At 31.6% G+C, this 19,350-nt stretch overlaps 1 protein-coding gene across 1 annotated transcript; it reads right to left on the bottom strand.

Annotated features, from left to right (window-relative positions):
* Window positions 1–513: 513 nt before the first annotated feature.
* Window positions 514–5,291, bottom strand: LOC127244840 (cytochrome P450 CYP72A219-like). The gene is made up of 5 exons (XM_051265364.1): window positions 4,894–5,291; window positions 3,755–3,966; window positions 3,403–3,647; window positions 2,952–3,333; window positions 514–1,021 (listed from the first exon to the last, which is right to left on the bottom strand). The coding sequence occupies exons 1-5, from the start codon at window positions 5,165–5,167 to the stop codon at window positions 593–595; spliced, it is 1,542 nt and encodes a 513-aa protein (XP_051121321.1). The 5' UTR covers window positions 5,168–5,291; the 3' UTR covers window positions 514–592.
* Window positions 5,292–19,350: the final 14,059 nt, after the last annotated feature.

Genomic DNA, 19,350 nt, shown 5'->3' on the forward strand with positions numbered 1-19,350 from the left:
AACTTCAAGTTTATTTCTACTTCATCGCCTTTTTATTAAATTGGGCAGATTAGAGCTTTATCAAAAAATTTCTTGGACCATGGTAAAAATGTGTATATAATGTGCATATATATATATATTTATTTACTCTATAAAAGTATTATATTTTTTTACATATTTATTATTTATAAAAATATTAAATTTAAAGGCAACAACGAAACATTAAAGAGTAGTCTATTTTAGTCGTTCTTTTATATATATATATATATATATATATATAACATTTAAGTTTGAAAAAGAAAAAAGATAATTATTACAGAAACTTTTAAATAGGCTTATAGTTAGTTCACACATGACTTTAGAAATATTTTTTTCAACCTAATAGGTCAGGTCCAAATTGTAATTTTTTAGACTAGGTTCCGTCTATTTAACTAAAGTTTGATCTGGCCGATTCCTGACCTAGTCATTATGGGATATAAAGGATATATAAAACAAAATCCGAACACGAAAGAACAAATTTAATCCAAATATATAGGACACAAATTTCAGTATTTTCAGCACTTTATTTCCCAATATATTAAAGACACGTATAACAATATTATGTAATTAATCCTTAATTTATCTTCTCGAGCATTAAGTGTGCGCCGTGCTGAGGCTGAAGAATAACCATTGTGCAAGGAGCATGTGAATATGATGGAGAAAGCTCGAAACTATAACGTTGTAGAATCATTGCCATCGCCAATTTGGCTTCTGTCATGGCGAAGTTTTGTCCCAAGCAAATCCGAGGCCCGCCTCCAAATGGGAGATATGTCATTTGGCCTTGCGTAGCGTTGGAAACTCCATTGCTAAATCTCATCGGGTTAAATTCCTTTGCATCGTCGCCCCATATCTTCTCGTCATGGTGCAATAAAATGATCGGCAATATAAGTTGCACCCCGGCCGGTAGAGTTAAGTTCCCTATTTTGCTATCTTCTGTAGTCATTCGGTTAAGCATGATTCCCGGCGGATACAACCTCATAGTTTCGTGGAGTATCATATTAATCTGAGAAATAAATAAATAAATAAAAAGGACAATCGTTGTGACCATTGGAAAATAGCAAAACCGTGTGAAATTGATTCAAAACATCACATCATTGTTGTTAACCAACGGTAAAAAGAAAGTTGCGTAAATATAAGTATGTAAAAACTAAACTACATTTAGATTCTAGAGATAATTCCTAGTAAGAATCTGTGTTTTTTTTTTTTTTTTTTCAAGAGTAATAGGAATCTGTGTTGAAATATATAGATATATTGGTACTTTTATGTTAAAAGATAGGATAATGTATTAATATTTTAATATCCTCGGTTTGTTTTATTACAATTTCAAATACAAATTATCGCACATTTATTTTGTACGGTTTCTAATAAAAATATACTCCATCCGTCTCAGTTAATTTGTCCTATTTAGTTTAGGTATTGAGTTTTAGGTACGGTGTAATTAGTAAGTAATTAAGAAACTTATTACTTAAAATAATTATAATTTAATAAAAAAAATTATAGATTAAGATTAAGATGAAAAAATAATTTAATTAAAATAAAAAATTATAAATTATGAATTTTAAAATGTGATTAAAGTGTATAGTTATATTTAAAAAAAAAATGACAAATTATGTGGGAATGGACCGAAATAAAAAAAAGTTGTCAAATTAAGTGGGATGGAAAGAGTAATATTTTTTTTCATAAAATATCATATTAAATTACTATTCTCTATGTCCCATATAAAATGTCAATTTTTTTTTTTCATTTTGGGTCGTCTTAGGTAATTTGTCTTTTTTTTTTTTCTAAAATATGATAGTACACTTTAATCATATTTTAAAATTCATAATTTATAATTTTTTTTAATTTTAATTAAACTATTTAGTTATTTTAATCTTAATCTATTATTATTTTTAAGATAAATTATTTTTTAGTTGTATATGACCCTTTTATCATTTGAGGTTTTTAAATGGACAATGTCTGAAATAAATTTGTTTTGCTAAAATGGTCCTCAGGTGCCGGATTCGCCACATTGGTCCTCCGTTGATGATGTGACGCTGACGTGGCTGACATGTCATCGCCACGTTAGTGACACGTCGAATGACCATTTTAGCAATTTTTTTTACTTGCGAAACTATTTTCAGACAGAATCTATTTAAAGTTCTAAAATGATAAAAAGAGGGGTTAGAGACATGAGACTAAAAAAAGTTTACCAAGACATTCTGTAAAATAAAAAAATAAAAAATTTTCACATGGCGATGACATTTCAGCCACGTCAGTACCATGTCACCAACGATGGGCCAACATGGCGAGTCCGGCACTGGAGGACCATTTTAGCAAAATAATTTTACTTACGAAACTATTTTTATACAATGTGCATTTAAAGTCCTACAATACTAAATGGATGATATATGAGACTAAATAACAATTTATCCTTATTTTTATTATATAATAATTAGTTTTACTATTATACTCCCTCCGTCCATTAAAATTAGACCATTTGGGCTTAGCACGGGAATTACGAAAAATGAATATTTTATTAAAAAAGTGATAAGTAGTTAAGGGTATTTTTGAAAATTTAGTTAAAAAGTAAAGTAAATGAAGAGAGATAATGTAATAAAGTTAGTGGTATTTGTTGTAAATATGTGTTGAATGGAGGGTAATAATTAAATATTGATTTGTTGATTTTGCCAAAATTAGTCTTGGGATAAATTTAGTGGACGGACTATAAAGGAAAGTGAGAATAAATTTGACGGACGGAGGGAGTACTTGTTAATTACTTACTAATTATACTTTACGTATCTACAGTAATATAGACAATTTAGCCGGGATTGAGGAGTATTTAAACAAAAAGTCAAATCAATTTTAGATCACAATCAAACTAACTAAATTGTTAGTAGATAGAAAGATGATATAATATGAAATTTGCTGAAAGCAAAGATGTCGAAAACACTTACAATTTTGAGGTGGTTTAACTCTTGATACTCGGGTTTTCTTTTTCCGAAGAGATGTAGAACCTCATCTCTTGCTCGAGACTGCCAATCCGTGTACTTCCCCAATAGAATCATTGTCCAAACGAGCAAGTTCGCAGTAGTATCTTGTCCGGCGAAGTAAAATAACTTGCACTCTTCAACCACCTCCTCCATGCTCATTCCGAACTTATTTCCTCCTTGTTTGATTTCTTTGATGTTCGATTCTAGTAGCAAACCAAGTAAGTCATCGCCGCTACCCTCCCCGGCTTCCATCAATTTCATCCTTTTGTCGATGATGCTCATCACGGTCGAATCTACTTCTTTTTTTATTTCCTTAATTCTTCTATTGTGTGGCGTCGGTAAAAACCTATAAAAGAATGGAAATTAGTTGTTGTTTCAATCCCTATAAATCGACGAACACAATGACCTATCGCACCTCCATCCGGGAATGTAAACCGAGTAATATATTTCCATGATACGCCGGGCTTGTTCCATTTGAAGTTCAAATATTTTTCTTCCTTCTTCATAGTTACTACCGAAGGCAGTGCGCGAAATCACATCGCTCGTAAGAGTTTTGAGACAACCGCACACATCCAATTCGCGCGCCCCTTCATTCGGGATAATCTCATCCCATTTGCTCAACATGTCGGCGCAACTCAAGTAAAACGATGGAACCATGAGCTGCAAACACAAGAAACAATATTATCATTCCGATCAAAAAAAAAAAAAAAAGAAACAGTATTATCATTCCGTTGTCAATGTGTATGTAGTTTGTAGATGAACATTGCCTTCAGTTTGTCGACGTGAAAGGCGGGCGTGATCAGCTTCCTGTGTTTCGTCCATTTGTCTGTTTCCAATGTGTGTATACCTCTCGACAAACGTCGAACTTTTGGAACCGGGGGCTTGTGGAAAATGAGCTTCGACAAAATTTCTCGGATCCATTCAGGTTCCGAGACAATCACTGCAGGTCTTGGCCCATACCATATAAAGCTACACTTACCTGTAAGTGTAGGATAAATTGTAAAATGAGATATCGTTTCAAACTATTATACGAATTAGAAAGTACAAAGTACATTTAAAAATTGTAAAGTTTTTCATCAATAATATTTATTCAAATTAAATACTCCCTCCGTCCCAAAAGTACAGTCTTATTGTGTTGGACATCGGATTTAAAGAATATTGATATTATATTGGTAGTCGATAAAAAATAAGGATAAATGACTTTTTTGCCCCTGTGAACATATTAGTGTAAAAAATAGTAGCAATTGTATAATAATAATAATGTAAAAATAGGGATAGTTTTACGATGATATGGTTATTTATAGAAATGAGACTATTGTTTTGGGACGAACAAAAATAATAAACAAGACAAAAGAAAAATTATTAAACCTTTTTTCTATTATCATATTTTTCCAAATCTCCAAACACTCCAAAATCTCTAGGTAAATGATTTAGGTACAATTTTTTAGTCTTTACAAAATTTTGAAATTTCGAAAATTTCTATTTACAAGGTAATTTTTCCTTCAACATGACAAAAGAAAAATCAATTTAGCCGTATAAAACACTTGGTTTGATTTTTATAATTTTTTTGTTAGCCATATAAAATCAATTTTTCCCAAGAGTTTTTGTTTTGTATATATTAACTTTTGAGGTGTTTTTTGTCCATATTGATAATATAGAAAAACAATATTTTTTAATTAAATCATTGAAAATGTTTAAAAAATAAACATTATTGTGTAAATATATGTATATATTATACTTCTTAGTGTATAATTTCAATCGGTAAAATCGTATCAAAAATATTTTGTTTGGTAAACACACCAATAATTTTCATCTAATATCTTTTTTATTATTCTCAACTTTTATTCGTCGTTGAAAAATATATAAAACAAGAAAGAAATAACAGTAATAATTCAATCAGAATTACCGTAGTTTCTGAGAGCTAGATCGAGTTCAGGAACAACTCTGGGCACAATATCATGGGAAAAACTCATGGGTTTGGATCTCGCATCTTTCTGCAACCTCGTAATTTCCTTAAAGTCTCCGAAGAAGATCCTGTAAGGATTTCCATGGAGGCCCTGCTGCCTCAGCCACTTCTCGACCCTCTTAGGCCTAAACCACACCCACTTCAACAAATTCCAAACTACTGCACAACAAATTATTAAAAGTATCGACACCAGCTGAATCCCCAAAACCTCCATCGATTTCTTACAACTTTCGACACCAGCTGCTTGAAGGTCGTTTGTGGTGCCCACCAGCCTTCAGCTTTGAGATTTATTATGCATTTTCTGCCGTTGTATTTTTTATTATTCGTTCACGTCTTGAGATCTGTCGTAAGTGTAAAATAGTCCTCTTAGTCCGGGCCTTATCTATCTGTCCATTTTCTTTAAAAATATTATTATTATATTGAAATATAGGAGAAATAAAAGTTAAAAAATTAAACTAGCTTTATTAGTATTATATTTCCTCCGTCTCAAACAAGCTGCAACATTTACTTTTGGCACAATTTTTTAAGTAGATAGTATTAAGTAAGATAATTTAGAAATTAAATGATGTGATGAACAGATAAATGTATTTTTATTTTTCTTATTGGGGTGATACGATGGGATAAGGTGTTGGGTAGAGATTAAATATAATTAATTATTCATATTTTGGAAATATTGCATAGTGTCTGGAACATACCAAAAAGAAAATGTTGCAAGGTGTTTGGAATGGAGGGAATATGATACAAAGGTGATGGTATTTGTGTAATATATTATAAATTGTAAGGGTATTGTAACATTAGGTAGATAGTACAGTTACTAAAAAAAAGTAGATACTTTGTTATAAGACGAACCAAAATAGAAAAATAGATAGATTGTTAAGGGATGAAGAGAGTAATATTGACTGTAATAAAGTTCATTGTAATACTTCCTCCATCCCAAAATAATAGTGTCCCAAACCAATATTCTCATTTCTTTTTTTAAGTAAGTAACTTTCACCGTTCTACAAAATTATCCCTATTTTTTCACAATAATTATACAATTGTCATTACAATTAAAAAAATTTAAACAACACACAATATAATTTAATTATTCCACCCATCATACTTAATACTCTCACATACCCCATTAACACCCACCCACCCCTCTTAAACTCACCCATATGTTAACTCTATATCTCTCTGTCTCGATTTTATCTCTCTATCTGTCTTTTTCGACAGACTTCGTCTAGGGTTTCTTCTTTGTAAGAATATTGTCTTCGTTGTCGTTTTTGCCAGTGAATCGCCTGGAAAAGGCCAGAAATTTCATCTCCTCTTCACGACGAGCCGGAGAAGATGTCGGAATCAATTTTTTTGTGTCCTCCGGGTTCGATCGACGATTCTGAAATCGGCTTTGGTGACGCCATCGCTGATGATGTCGTCGTCGATTCTGAGCCCGACAACGAGTAGGGTCGACGTCGATTCTGAGCCCGACAACGAGTAGGGTTTAGGTGTGGGGTTGTCTTTTTCGGAAACTCCAAAACCCCAAAAACCCAACTTCGCTCGTGAAGTGTTGTTGATGTTTCTCCCAATCTTGTGTCCGTTGGCTATGGAGTTGGAGGAGTACAAAAAATGTATCAATAAGTGTATTTTGTTACATTATGAAGGGAATCGAAATACTTTTTACCCACTGTGCATATTTGTCTTCTTATTTGTTGGATTTGAATATTTGTTTCCCTGTTGATTACATCCTATTTTTGTTGAGGATTTGCTTCCAAAGGCCGTTGAAAATTAAAGGGGTTTCGGTGTAGTGCACGTACTAGCTTATGCGAATTTGAATCCGAGGTGAAATTGCTTGAACTCAATCTTTGGTTGGTTGTGAAACTGTTTATGCTTCTATATGCTGGGACATGATTTATTTGTGCTTGTTTGTTGGGAGTTTGAGTACTTTGGATTGAATGATGAGAAATATATATTGATTGGGTATTAGCAATCCTGATGAGTAATATATATTCTACGAGGTTTTGGAGATATGTATATTAATGTTTTGTCACCCCTCATAGAACCGTGCACGTCTCTGCTAGTCCAGTTCTTTTTATGTCCATTTTCTCCCAATCTGAGAGTGATTTGATCACACTCTGTGATGATTAAAGAACATGTTAGGTCCCCTCCTACTCTCTCAATGATTAATTTGTTCTATGAAAGTGATCCCCACGCCCTAAACAAACCCAACACATGTTGCATAAAATCAATTTCTACTTGATGATGATGTTAACATTTGAAGGTGGACATGCAACTCAATGATGTACTATGAACCTGAGAGCTATATAATTGACTATCCTTAGATTACGTTATGTCCAAAAATGGATTACAAGTGATTAAAATCTACTGATCATAGATTTCAATCACTTGTAATCTTGTACATACAAAATACTTCTACGTAGTCGTTTGATGTAATTACAAAAACATCAAATGTTATATATGAAAATGCAATATTACGTCATAGCCTCTACGAGTGTAATGAGATCTCTGATTCCGGAAGGTTCATTACTCTCCAAATTAAAGATGCCTATACTTAATAAAACCATAATCAACTGCACTATGACACCTGTACGGTCAAAACATCGACAATACGGTATAAACATCATATTGAAGGATTCAAAAGAATAAAATTAAGGCAAACAATGCCATAAACCTGGTGCAGGGGGGCTGAACAGAAGTCCCTCAACAACAACTTTCTTCTCTCTGGTACGAGATAATATAAGTACACGGGTGCCAACCTACAATAGAGATTACAGAATAGTTGGAAGCATACAGGTTGGAAATGAAGGTTAGCCTAAAGTTGACACTTAGTTAACTTTAGGGTTTCACAAAATCATACCGTCATAGGTGATTCAGATACAGGCCTAAGAAGCTCAGAGACCGTATCAATACGAGCTGTGGCCTGTGAAGAATAAACAGATCGTAGTGAATTTTTTAGCCATTCAAAGCTCGTGGGATGCAATTAAAGAAAGTATGAATATTAAGAATACTTACAGATGGGCCATTAACTGCTCCGGAGTTTCTGTGCATGAATGCATACACATCAGCCTTGATGGTTTTGAACTCAGCCATCGTTTCCTTCAACTCTCCAAGTCCGCTCTGTATTTCTTCCCACCCTTGCTGGAATGCTACAGTATTTGTTAAACCAGTTGCCTCACTGCAGGGATGAGCTGAACTGACGGCAGTGTCAACCTTTGAGCATTTTTTGGTCTTTCCCCCAAGAGCCCGTCGGTAAAGAGTCTCCCGAACAGCCGGAGTCCGCCTTTCCGGGGGAATCTTGTTTAGTTCATTCTACAAATATGTCTACAACAAAAGAATCAAGTGAGGCCGACCTTGCAAGTGAAACTGCAACATAAGCCTTTGAATCAGTTCCTTCATTAATATATCATAAGTTACTATTGTTTCCCCTATAAATTCTAGGATCTCGACACTATGTGAAATTAACACACATACTAAAACCATGTTGCATATTTTTTCCCCAGGTATACATTGTTTCATAAGAAGAACGAGGTTATTCAGATTGTTTAGAAACGAATGACATTTATGTCTATGCAAGGCACATATTGTGTATTCATAACTAACACAAAATCTTCACAATATAAAGGGAAAATACTTTTCAGTAGTCGCAAATCTTTCTTATGAAACCAGCAAGGATGTACTATTACATAAAATGTGTGTCGGGTCTCATACCGACTGTTTATTTAAATTTGAGATCAGAATCAGCTTTGATGTATCCATTTCCACCCTGATTTTAGGTGTTTTGTATCTTTAAAATCATCATTATCATGTTCGTCATCTAAACTCTATCCTAACTAGTCGTGGCTCTATTTAAGTCTAAGATACAAGGATTAAATACATTATACAACATAGTGTTAGTTTTTTCAACCATTTAGATGTTTGCAAATGAACAATGAGATACTTGAAGCCCATAATCATGCAGGATTTAGATAAGATGACCTCCAGTTTTACAAGGTATTCAAAATTTTCTGCAGCTAGAAGATAAAAAAACTAGAGACTAGGGTAGTACACATTTAAAAAATTTAGCCAAAATTACATAACAACAAACCTGAAAATGAAACTATAGAACCAGTAGGTTTGAGCTGGAGAAAACTTAAAGAAAGAGAAATATGCTTTTGTATCCTTATTTAATTGGTAAATACAAACTAAACCGCAACAAATATAACTAATTAACAAAAAAATGTAGGCTTTGCACCTTAGCAATCCATTTACAACTATGCTACCTCCAACCTTTTATACATGCCGGTGTCTAATGCCTATCCCTATACTGAATCATAAGTTATACAATAAATTCGCAGAACAACAATATATTGTAAGATCGGAAGTGTATACAATGCTATTTCAATCCATTCATAGAGATATAATGGAAAACATATCCAACACTATAACATACAGCATTTAAGCGGAAATCTGAACAATTATCAAGTGAGTTGTGTAAGGTTTCTCCATTCCTTATCTACATTTTGGTTTAACCTATTATGCTTTATCAATCAAAATTCATTTACTAAATTCAAATCTCTTCCCCTTTTTTCTTTTTCCTGTTTATTGAATCCAAATTCACAAGCACCTGTTGAGCTGAACAAATTGATTCCTCAATTATACAAATTGAACATTGAACTACAACTAATGCTATCACTTGATCATTCATATCCCAAACTGACTAGGTGTACGAATCACACTAAGAACCCTACTGATTTTATGTTTTCCTCATTGAGTAGCAAATATCAAACAGTAAAAGCACAACAAATCACCATCAAAACTGCAATTATCCATCGTTTCCCTAACAAAAACCAAAAATGCCCACAACACATTACATCCGATATCAAAACCCAGAACGGCAAAAGTTGCTCATAACCTAGGGGAGCCCGCTGTGTAGATTTCAACTACGGAATCTTGTTCTAAATTTAGTTCAATTAAATCATACCAATCACCGGAGAAATCCTAGAGTCTTACTAGATATCATCAACAAACGATCTTTCTGCAAAAAAAAAAAAAAAAAAAAAAAAATAGACCTCAAAAGCTTGCTCTAGACACAGACATGAACAAAGAGAAAGCAATCATGGCATACCCAAACCCGTATGAACCTAAAGAAGCCAATTTTTTGTGTTCCTCAAAATATCAGTTTGAGAATGCAACGAACGAAGAACCGTAGGTCCATACTGAATCTTATTGGACAAAACCTAAACACCTTACCTGAACGCCGGCGTCGGAGTAGCTTGTCAATCCAACCAATTTGACGATGAGGGTTGTGTCGGCGGAAGGAGGGGGGAGTACAGTGCAGTGCGGGGGAAGGAAGAGATCAGCGCGAGGGGGAGAAGAAGGTGTGCCCTAATTTCTGTATTTGAGATTTTTGAGTGAAGACTTACCAATGCGTGTTTATATATATATATATTTAATTTTTTAAAAATTTCAAATATTAAATTTAAATGGAAAAAAATAAATTAATATCATTAGTTATGAAATTTGATCGTAACTAATATTATTTCGACCAAAGTTTTCCTTCTTCTTAATTGTTACGTAAAATTCTGCGTAACAACTGTGCCTGAAACGTTGACCGAACACAAATTGTTTTGTCACGATTTTTATCGTAACTAAAATATCTATTTGTTACGATGATATTGTTACGAACCCTCAGCCCGTGGTTAATATCCTGTGTTTTGGTAGTATATCCCAATATAATATTAATATTTTTAAAACTAAGTGCAAAAAACAAATATGAATATTTACATATGGAATGAAGGGAGTAATAATAATAATAATAATAATAACATAATCCAATATAATTAACTCACTAAATTTTAGTGCATAAAATATCGTACCACAAATCAAATGCGGTCAATTCTTATATGGGAGCGGGAGAGTATTTAATAAAAACTGTGGGTGGTTTAATGATTTTGACAATAAATAAATAAATAAATAAATAAATAAATAAATAATAATGCTAGATCAAATCCGAATAAAATTACCCAAAAAAATACTAAAGAATTGAAGAAGACAAATAAAATACTTCAAAATTATTTGTTTGCAAGTACGGCCGGCAAATAATTCGCAATCTCTTGTAAACTTTAATTCAATAAAATTTGAGAAAATCAATAAGTTAAAAACAATTAATAAAATAATGACCAATTGAGAGATATAAAAATCATTCACATCGAATAAAATAATAACAATAAAATTGCAAATTGCACCAACAAGACACTAATATTAACATAAATAAGGGATGCGTCAGTATTTACTATTTACTTTAGATTTTTTATGTTAATAGTAATTTAAATATAATATTTTAATAAGAGATATCTTATTGGGAACAGACACAAAATTTAAAAAATAATATATTAAATTAAAAGTAGATATAAAGAAAATTGTAAATGAGGTCAAATTTTTCTTAGTTTATGAAGGGTTATATTAAAGTGATAATTGTAGTGATATTTGCGTAAATATTGTGGAAAAGTAGTGATAATTTTGTTGCATAGTGGTGACTACAAAATAGGAATAAAAGAATAAGACAACTATTCTGGGACAAAAAATATATATTCCCTGCATCCCTTAACCATCTATCCATTTTTTCAATTTAGTCCGTCCCATAACAAAATAATTCTTTTTTTTTAAGTAATTGTACTATCTACCTAACATTACAAATACTCTTCCAATTTACAATATATTACACAAATATCTTTACATTTATATCGTACAATACTAATAAGAGTACTTTAGTCTTTCTACTTTTATTTCTACTACATCCCCAATATAATATTAATATTTATAAAATTCCAAGCAAAAACTAAATGGATAGATAGATATGACCAAAAGAGTATTTTTTAAGTAATTGCGATTGTATTGTAAAAAAAAAAAAAAATCCAAATTCAAAACCACAAAGCAAAAATTTCTTGAAAAAAAATATATTTTTGGTTTATTTTATTCTTAGATGCTACTTACAATTGTACTTTTCAAAATAGATTTGACTCAAATAATTGGCGCCTTCAAATATAATACTATAAAGGCCATGGTTATAGCTATGAATGTAATTGAGAAAAGTATGACAAGTTTGATTATGCGTGTTATACTCAGGGCCAGCCCTGGGCAAAAGGCACGCTCGCCTTGGGTCCAATCTAAATAGAGATTCATTATATATTTATGTTATTATATATTAGAATGAATTAAACAAAATTAATATTAATAGTATTATTGATATTTTGCATATAAAAATATTAGAAATTTTACTTTATTTGATTATTTATATTTTATTATAAATAAAAAAAATATTATTTATACATATTTAGGAGCTTTAATTTTTATTTTAAAATTATTTAGGCAAAATTAATGTTAAGACTATTATTGACATTTTATCCAAAAATGCTAGAAAAAGTTATTTTAGTTAATTATTTATATTCTATTATAGGTAAAAAGAAAATGGAGTATATCATTTATATATATTTAGGGGTCTTTTATTTTTATTTTATTTTATTTTTTTTGCATATTTAAAAGAAAATAAGTATTAGACAAAATTATTATTATTATTATTAGGCAAAATTGTTAATAACTCTATTGTAGTTTCAAAACTCAATGTAAATCTTCTCTTTACTTTAAAATTACATGGCACCCTTTATACTTTCAAAAACATTGAACGAAACCCCTAGAAAATTTTCCATATATATTTTTGTATGGCGAGGGTTTTATATAATGTTTGTTAAAATATAAGGGGGCATCACACAATTTTTTATAAGTACATGAACAATTTATACTAAGTTTCAAAATTACATGAGAGCTATGAACAATTTTACCTTATTATTATTATTGATATTTTTTGCATAATAAAATACTAAAAAATGTTTGTTATTATTTATATTTTATTATAGGTAAAAAAATATTATATATATATAAGGACCCCTAATTTTTAGTTTGCCCTTGGCCCTTCGAAAGTCAGGGCCGGCCCTGGTTATACTTTTCATAAATATGGTTGTTGTATACCGAAATTCGTATATCAAGTGTTACTACAGCTTGATGAAATTGGTCGAGAATGGCCAAAGATCCCTTAAGGAACTTCAAAATGCCACTAAGTGATATTTTGTGTCTGCAAAAATGGGACTTAGCGAAAAATCAGCCTATAAAAATGAAAAAAAAATTAAAAATTCATTGAACTTAAACAGAAAGTACATAGGAATCGAAAGGAAAATAGAAAAGAAAGCAAATAAATGTGTGAAAAATATATAATATTGAAATATAAAAATACCGAGAAAATAAAGATAACATGTTGAAAATTTGTGTTAGTCGGGGATCTTTTCTTCTTTCGATCTTCTCCCTTTCATGTCCTACCTTAAAGTTAAAACTCCACTTTATTAATTTCATGTAACTTACTCCATTAAAAAGCCAACTTCTTGAGCTCTCATGTTTTGATCATCATAACCCCCTAGCTCATTGACTATCATGATAACTCAAATTTTAATTGCTTGATATTAACTCCACTAAAATAACCTTCAAGTTCCTTAAGGATTAAACGCTTTTTTCTTGATGGCTATTATGATTTCTGTAGCCATTACTTTTTCCTACCACTTTTTAGCAAAGCTGCAAATTTTCTCGCAATGAGTAGAGTTTTTTCCGATGGGTAAGATTCTGAGTTGCTTACTTTCTTTTTGGGCCTTTGCTGATTTGGGCCTCTTTCCTCAATTGGGGTTTTCATCTCTCATTCATGGGTTTTGTTCAACTAGGGCTTTTCTTTCAAAATATTGACCTTATCTGATGATTTTTTCCAAGGTCTTTAACTATTTTTTGCTTTATTGGGCCATGCACTCATCTCGGGTCCGATCCGTCATTTTTAGCTACTATTACCTTGCCTTGATTCCCTCGAAATTCTTCTAAAATCTTGTGGAGAAGATTAGAGATGATAACCAAAATCATCTACTAAATCAATCAGAAGACAAGAGTAGAGCTCTACACGAATTAGAGTTAGAATTAGACAAAACCTTTGAATGAATTAGAGTTGGAAGTAGACAATGGCTTTGAACGAATCAGAATCGATATGAGGCAGGGCTTTGAACGGAGGCAAAGCTATGTGATACCCCCGAAGTTGGGCCGGTGCTATGCCAACTCATGTGTGTAGATGAGCCAGTGTTAGGCCATCCGATATTGGATAGAGATTAAATAGATTGAATAAACTACTCATGTCAACAATATGCACATTCTTTTTCGGGAACCCTACTGAAAGAATTCTAGATTTAAGTGTGATTTCCCTAGAATAATTTTAGAATGGGTGACCTTTTGGGAAGTCTCCCAAGGTACGCATGAGTGAGGACAAAAACTCATTTAAATGACTCATATTAACTTGTGGGGCTAGTCTAATCACGACATGCTCGACCAGCATGGCTTGTGGGCTGAGGTGTCACATCCTACATGTACCTTATATGGTAAATGAACCATAACACGCTCCATCGAATAAAAAAGTTTGGTGGAAATATCTTCTCAAGATTGTGAATTATTAATGGAGTTTTTTTGTCCAACTCTTTCATATATCTTTCTTTCACTATAGGACTACACAATTGCTAAAAAAATAGACTAATCTTTACAATGGCACTTCATACATTATCTGAAAGCATCTTCTTGAATGCAATCGGAATCAATCTCTCCAAAAAAAAATGTGAAATGACTTTTCATACAACTCAGGTTAAGCTCACTCACTCTACTGATATCAGAACGTAGCTGTCAGAAATTTCAATTTCTTAAGTCGTTGACATATTTTTTTTTCCTTTGTTCTCGATTTAATGTGTATATTGCTTTGGGCATAGTACTCCCTATCTCGGTTCACGGTAAGCTCTGGTCGATTGCATAGAACTTTGATATCCTTTCGAGCCCTGAGGTTATCCTTACTTTTTTCTTTGATTACCATGACAATATAGAAATATTATCAAATACATTTTTTTTAATATGCATCACGTCAAGATTGTGTAGAATCAAATGATTTTTCCAATATTGTAAATTCCAAAAATATATTTATGTGGGTGCACTTATTATTAGTATCATATCCATAGGGCTTTTCATGAGGATCATCTATGACTATTAAAATGAAATACTTGGTCCCAATTTTATCTCTATCTCGCCTTTGAGGAAGAGATGAATATTCAACAAAACCTCTTTTGAAAGATTTCTTATCACGTCGATACTCATCATCAGAGGGTAAGAATCGTCAATGACAATTAAAGTCACTAACCTTTCTTCCGTATTCTAAGTAAAATGTTCAAGTATCCTCCATGCATATTGGACAACTTATAAGCCCAATTGTACTTTAAGAATAAAGCATATCATATGTTGGAAAGTCATTAATTTTCCACATAAGTAAAGCTCTCATTAAAAGATATGTCTTTGTAGAAGTGTCGCACATTATTTCCCCTATCTTCTACAATTTTTTCAACACTTCAATTAAATATTGCAAATATACATTAATGTTACCTTTTTGATTTGTAGGGCCAAGAATTATCGATGATAAAAATATATATTCACTCTTCATACTCATACCTAGAGGTAAGTTGGAAGGTGTGACAATAATAGGTCAACAAGAATACTTTTTTCCATATGATCCATTGGGACAAAAGCCAACTACATATAATTCTAGCCAAACATTTCTCTCCTCATGTGAAAATTCAGTATGTACACAATCAAAATGTTTCCATGCTTCACCATCAAAAGGATGACACGTACAACTATTTTAAGTGTCGTGTGGGAAATTCCACGGCATAGTTTCTGCCATTTTTTTAGAAGCATATAACCTTTACAATGTAGCAGTTAATGGTAAATATCTTAATCGTGCAAAATGAACCTTTTTCCATTGAGGTGTTTTATAACTTAATACCCACAAAGTTTGCAACAGTCCATTAATTCATCTTTGTTCCAAAATAATATACAACTATTTTTGCAGCAATCAAATTTAATATTTGGAAAACTCTGATTTTGCATATTTGGAATAAGATAACCCCAATTCACATATCAATTTTGTGTTGCATAAAAATATGATGGCAACATATGATCTGTAGGCAACATTTCACTTATAATTTGCTACAAATCATTGAATCAATTTGTGGCATATTATAATAATCCTTGATGCTAACTAAATGAGCAACTGCAAATAATTGAAAATGTATCTCACAATCATTCCACATAAGAACAATTAGTTGCATGTAAAATATCTATGAACTTGTTCAAATGTGCACACTGTTAGATTATTTAAATCTAGAATCTATAGAAGAAACATTAAACTGATATGAATATATTGACACTCCAATAATGTCAGGAAACATTTTTTCTCATAATTTGAGTGATGATGGTGTGTTAATGATGTCCATGGTCAATTATTAAGGACAAAATTTCTTGATGGACTATAATTATTTTCTGGTTCTCCTTGATATATCAAATTATAATAATTTTTTATGAATTTCTTCCTATATAGGTGCACTTCAACTTCATTTGGGGAAATATATTTTTGTGTTTTGCATTTGTGACAAGAACACCTAATATAATCTTAGCTTGATCCATATATGTTACTTGTTTTCTTGCTATTTTAGAAATTATTCGACGTCCATTATAAACTCAAGTATAAAATTTTCACTATGCATATCCATATTGTTGTTCCTTGCAACATAATGAATTCTGATATATATATATATATATATATATACATCTGCATATTGACACAAAAATTTAATTAAATATTAAAAGACATTGCAAAAAAAATAAGAACATAAACAATATAAAAAAAATTATTAACATACATAAGTTGATTTTTCTATAAATATGATTAATTTACTTTTTTAAGTTTATGTGCATAAATCAATTTAAATGCACTAAATATCGAACCAAATTTTTTATATATAGAAAACATAATGACCCATTACATAAAATATGATACAACATCATAAAAAACCAATAACCAATAATAAATACACATTCTACAAAAATAACTTTCAAATATTTATTATAACTATATTAAATTCACTTTCTTTTTATAGATATAAACTACAATTAAAAATTGTATGTGTATGATATACAAATTAGTTACATTAATTTTAAATAAATAAATAAATAATCATACACATACAACAAATTACTTTTACAAAATTTTAACAATAAGAGCTTTACATTTAAAAATTTTACATTTTTTTTATATATCTATAGCAAATTATTTCAATTACTTTTTATTAATTATTATGTATGATTTGTTATTTAGTTATTTGATATAATAATTTTATTTATATATTTAAAGTATTTATAATTTGTATGTATAAAATGATGTTTTATTTCAAAATTTTATTATTTATAATTATTGTATTTAATAAGTTTATATTTATCTATTTATGTTGAGTTTGTTTGATTTGGATTGATAAACTTTGATTTAAATACTATTTTGATATAATAGTTTGTCGGAAAATGCTATTTACAACCTTCAGGAGAGATTGGTGTCCATGAGCCATGGTCGAAGGCGCAAAAGTCATATTTCACCAAACTTAAACTTAGACGGGAACACCTCGAGGAGACTCTTCTCATAATGTTTCTTGTTTGTTGGCTTTGCATATTTGTGCTTCTGCTTGATGACGTAGGTTTGATACGTCCTTCAACTTTCAAGATAGTGAGCATCCTAGCGTTGAAATTTATGGTAAGCTTGGCCATCCCAGTTTTGACAAATGTTTATAGAGAGCTAAACATGATCGTCGATTCATCCAATCCCAAGAAAGTTCAGACAACATTTTATCTCCACTTTTTGACTAGATAGATCGCCGAGTATTGTGAGACCCACTTCAACATTTGGAAGGGAATCTTCGGTCCAAGGATGGTGAAGCATTTTGGGGCTGTAAGCGCTCGTGCGTATAAAAAAATTTTGCGGTGACTACTTTAGTTGAACTTGAACCATGATCATGAAATATTTCAATGTGCAGTTCATTGATGATGGAAATCGTGAAGACTACGAGCAAGAATACTCCATCTCTATTCTCGTTTGCTTTCAAACTTTGCGGGATGGACTTTGATGTTTTTTGGAGTCGTATAGTCCCCACCGTTTCTGCTGTCAATTTGGTTTTTTCCAAGAGATTCCCAAGATTCTTTTAAAAGACATCCGTTGTTGCACTTTTGAGGAATGTTATTGACATTGGCACCAAAGCACTATCTTGAAGTCTTCAAACAAAGTTATACTTCCACGTATTTATGCAGCTCCGAGGGGATTTTGTTTCTATGTCTATAAGAAGTGGTAGACTCAAGTTTGCGGATAAAGCTCAAAAGACATTGTTGCTTATCATGCGGTGTTTTCGAAAAGAACAAAGGAAATTCAAACAGTCTCAATGTCGGTTCCTCAAACGGGCGGGACCTTCTACCATCGAGAGAAGTAGTAGTGATCATGATGTCTATTGGAAGCAAACTCGTCAAGATCCTAATATTATCATGAATTCCTTAGGTCCCCATTCTTGCCGGCATCATTCCTTGAGCGACTATTCATTTTTTTTCCTTATCCCTTTTTTGTTGGTTGAGGCGAAGGATCCCTTGGCAAGCCGAGATTCCATTGTGGAGCTAATTGGAGAAAACAAGGATGTTTGCAATTAGAAAGTAAATGATGTTCCAACCAAACCCGTGGTGATTCAGTCCATCATTCCTGTGGTTTTGAGAATTTTGTGGCGAAATTTTTTTTGAATTCTATCTAATGCGAATATTTGGGGAGAGTATGGTCGGATCTTCGGGGCAAGCTTTTGAGGACACCAACTCCTTCACTTTGAAAAACTTTAAGTACTCCGACATTTCTCACATTAAAGACCGAGTCAAGGCCCTTTTTGATGATGTTGCATCTTTTGACGAGGCTCATTTCGAATTGACTTACACCATATTCTTGGCGGTCTGCGATCAACCTATTTCAGAGATCAAAGATCGATTATTGCTCTTTGACATGAGGAAGACTTCAGAGAGCAAAACTATCAAAGAATTACAGAAGTGTGTGAAGATTATTGACGTGAAACTTCGCAGTTTACTAGAGTAAAAAAGAGAGAATATTTCCCTTATCGAGCATCGTCATGCCGTCCATAAGAATATCCTCACTCAAATTGCTAAAATTAAATATGAGTTCGCCGATGTAGAGAACATCCCTGCACTAGACGAAAATATTTAAAAAGCTTCAAAAAGTTGTTAGATATTAGCAAACAAGAGTTGTATAATCTTAATGTCTGAAATTATTTTGTACTTTTCATTTTTATTACCAATCAATAAATTTTAGATTTTGTTTTTTCTAACTTTCGTATATATACATATGTGTTTGTTTTATTTATCCATAATTAAAATCTAAGTAAAACAATAATTATTTATCATTTTTTATTTTTCTTTTTTTAAAAAAAAAACAAAATT

This window comes from Andrographis paniculata, unplaced genomic scaffold (assembly GCF_009805555.1).
Source record: "Andrographis paniculata isolate CXL003 unplaced genomic scaffold, ASM980555v1 Contig21END, whole genome shotgun sequence".
NCBI lineage: Eukaryota > Viridiplantae > Streptophyta > Magnoliopsida > Lamiales > Acanthaceae > Andrographis > Andrographis paniculata.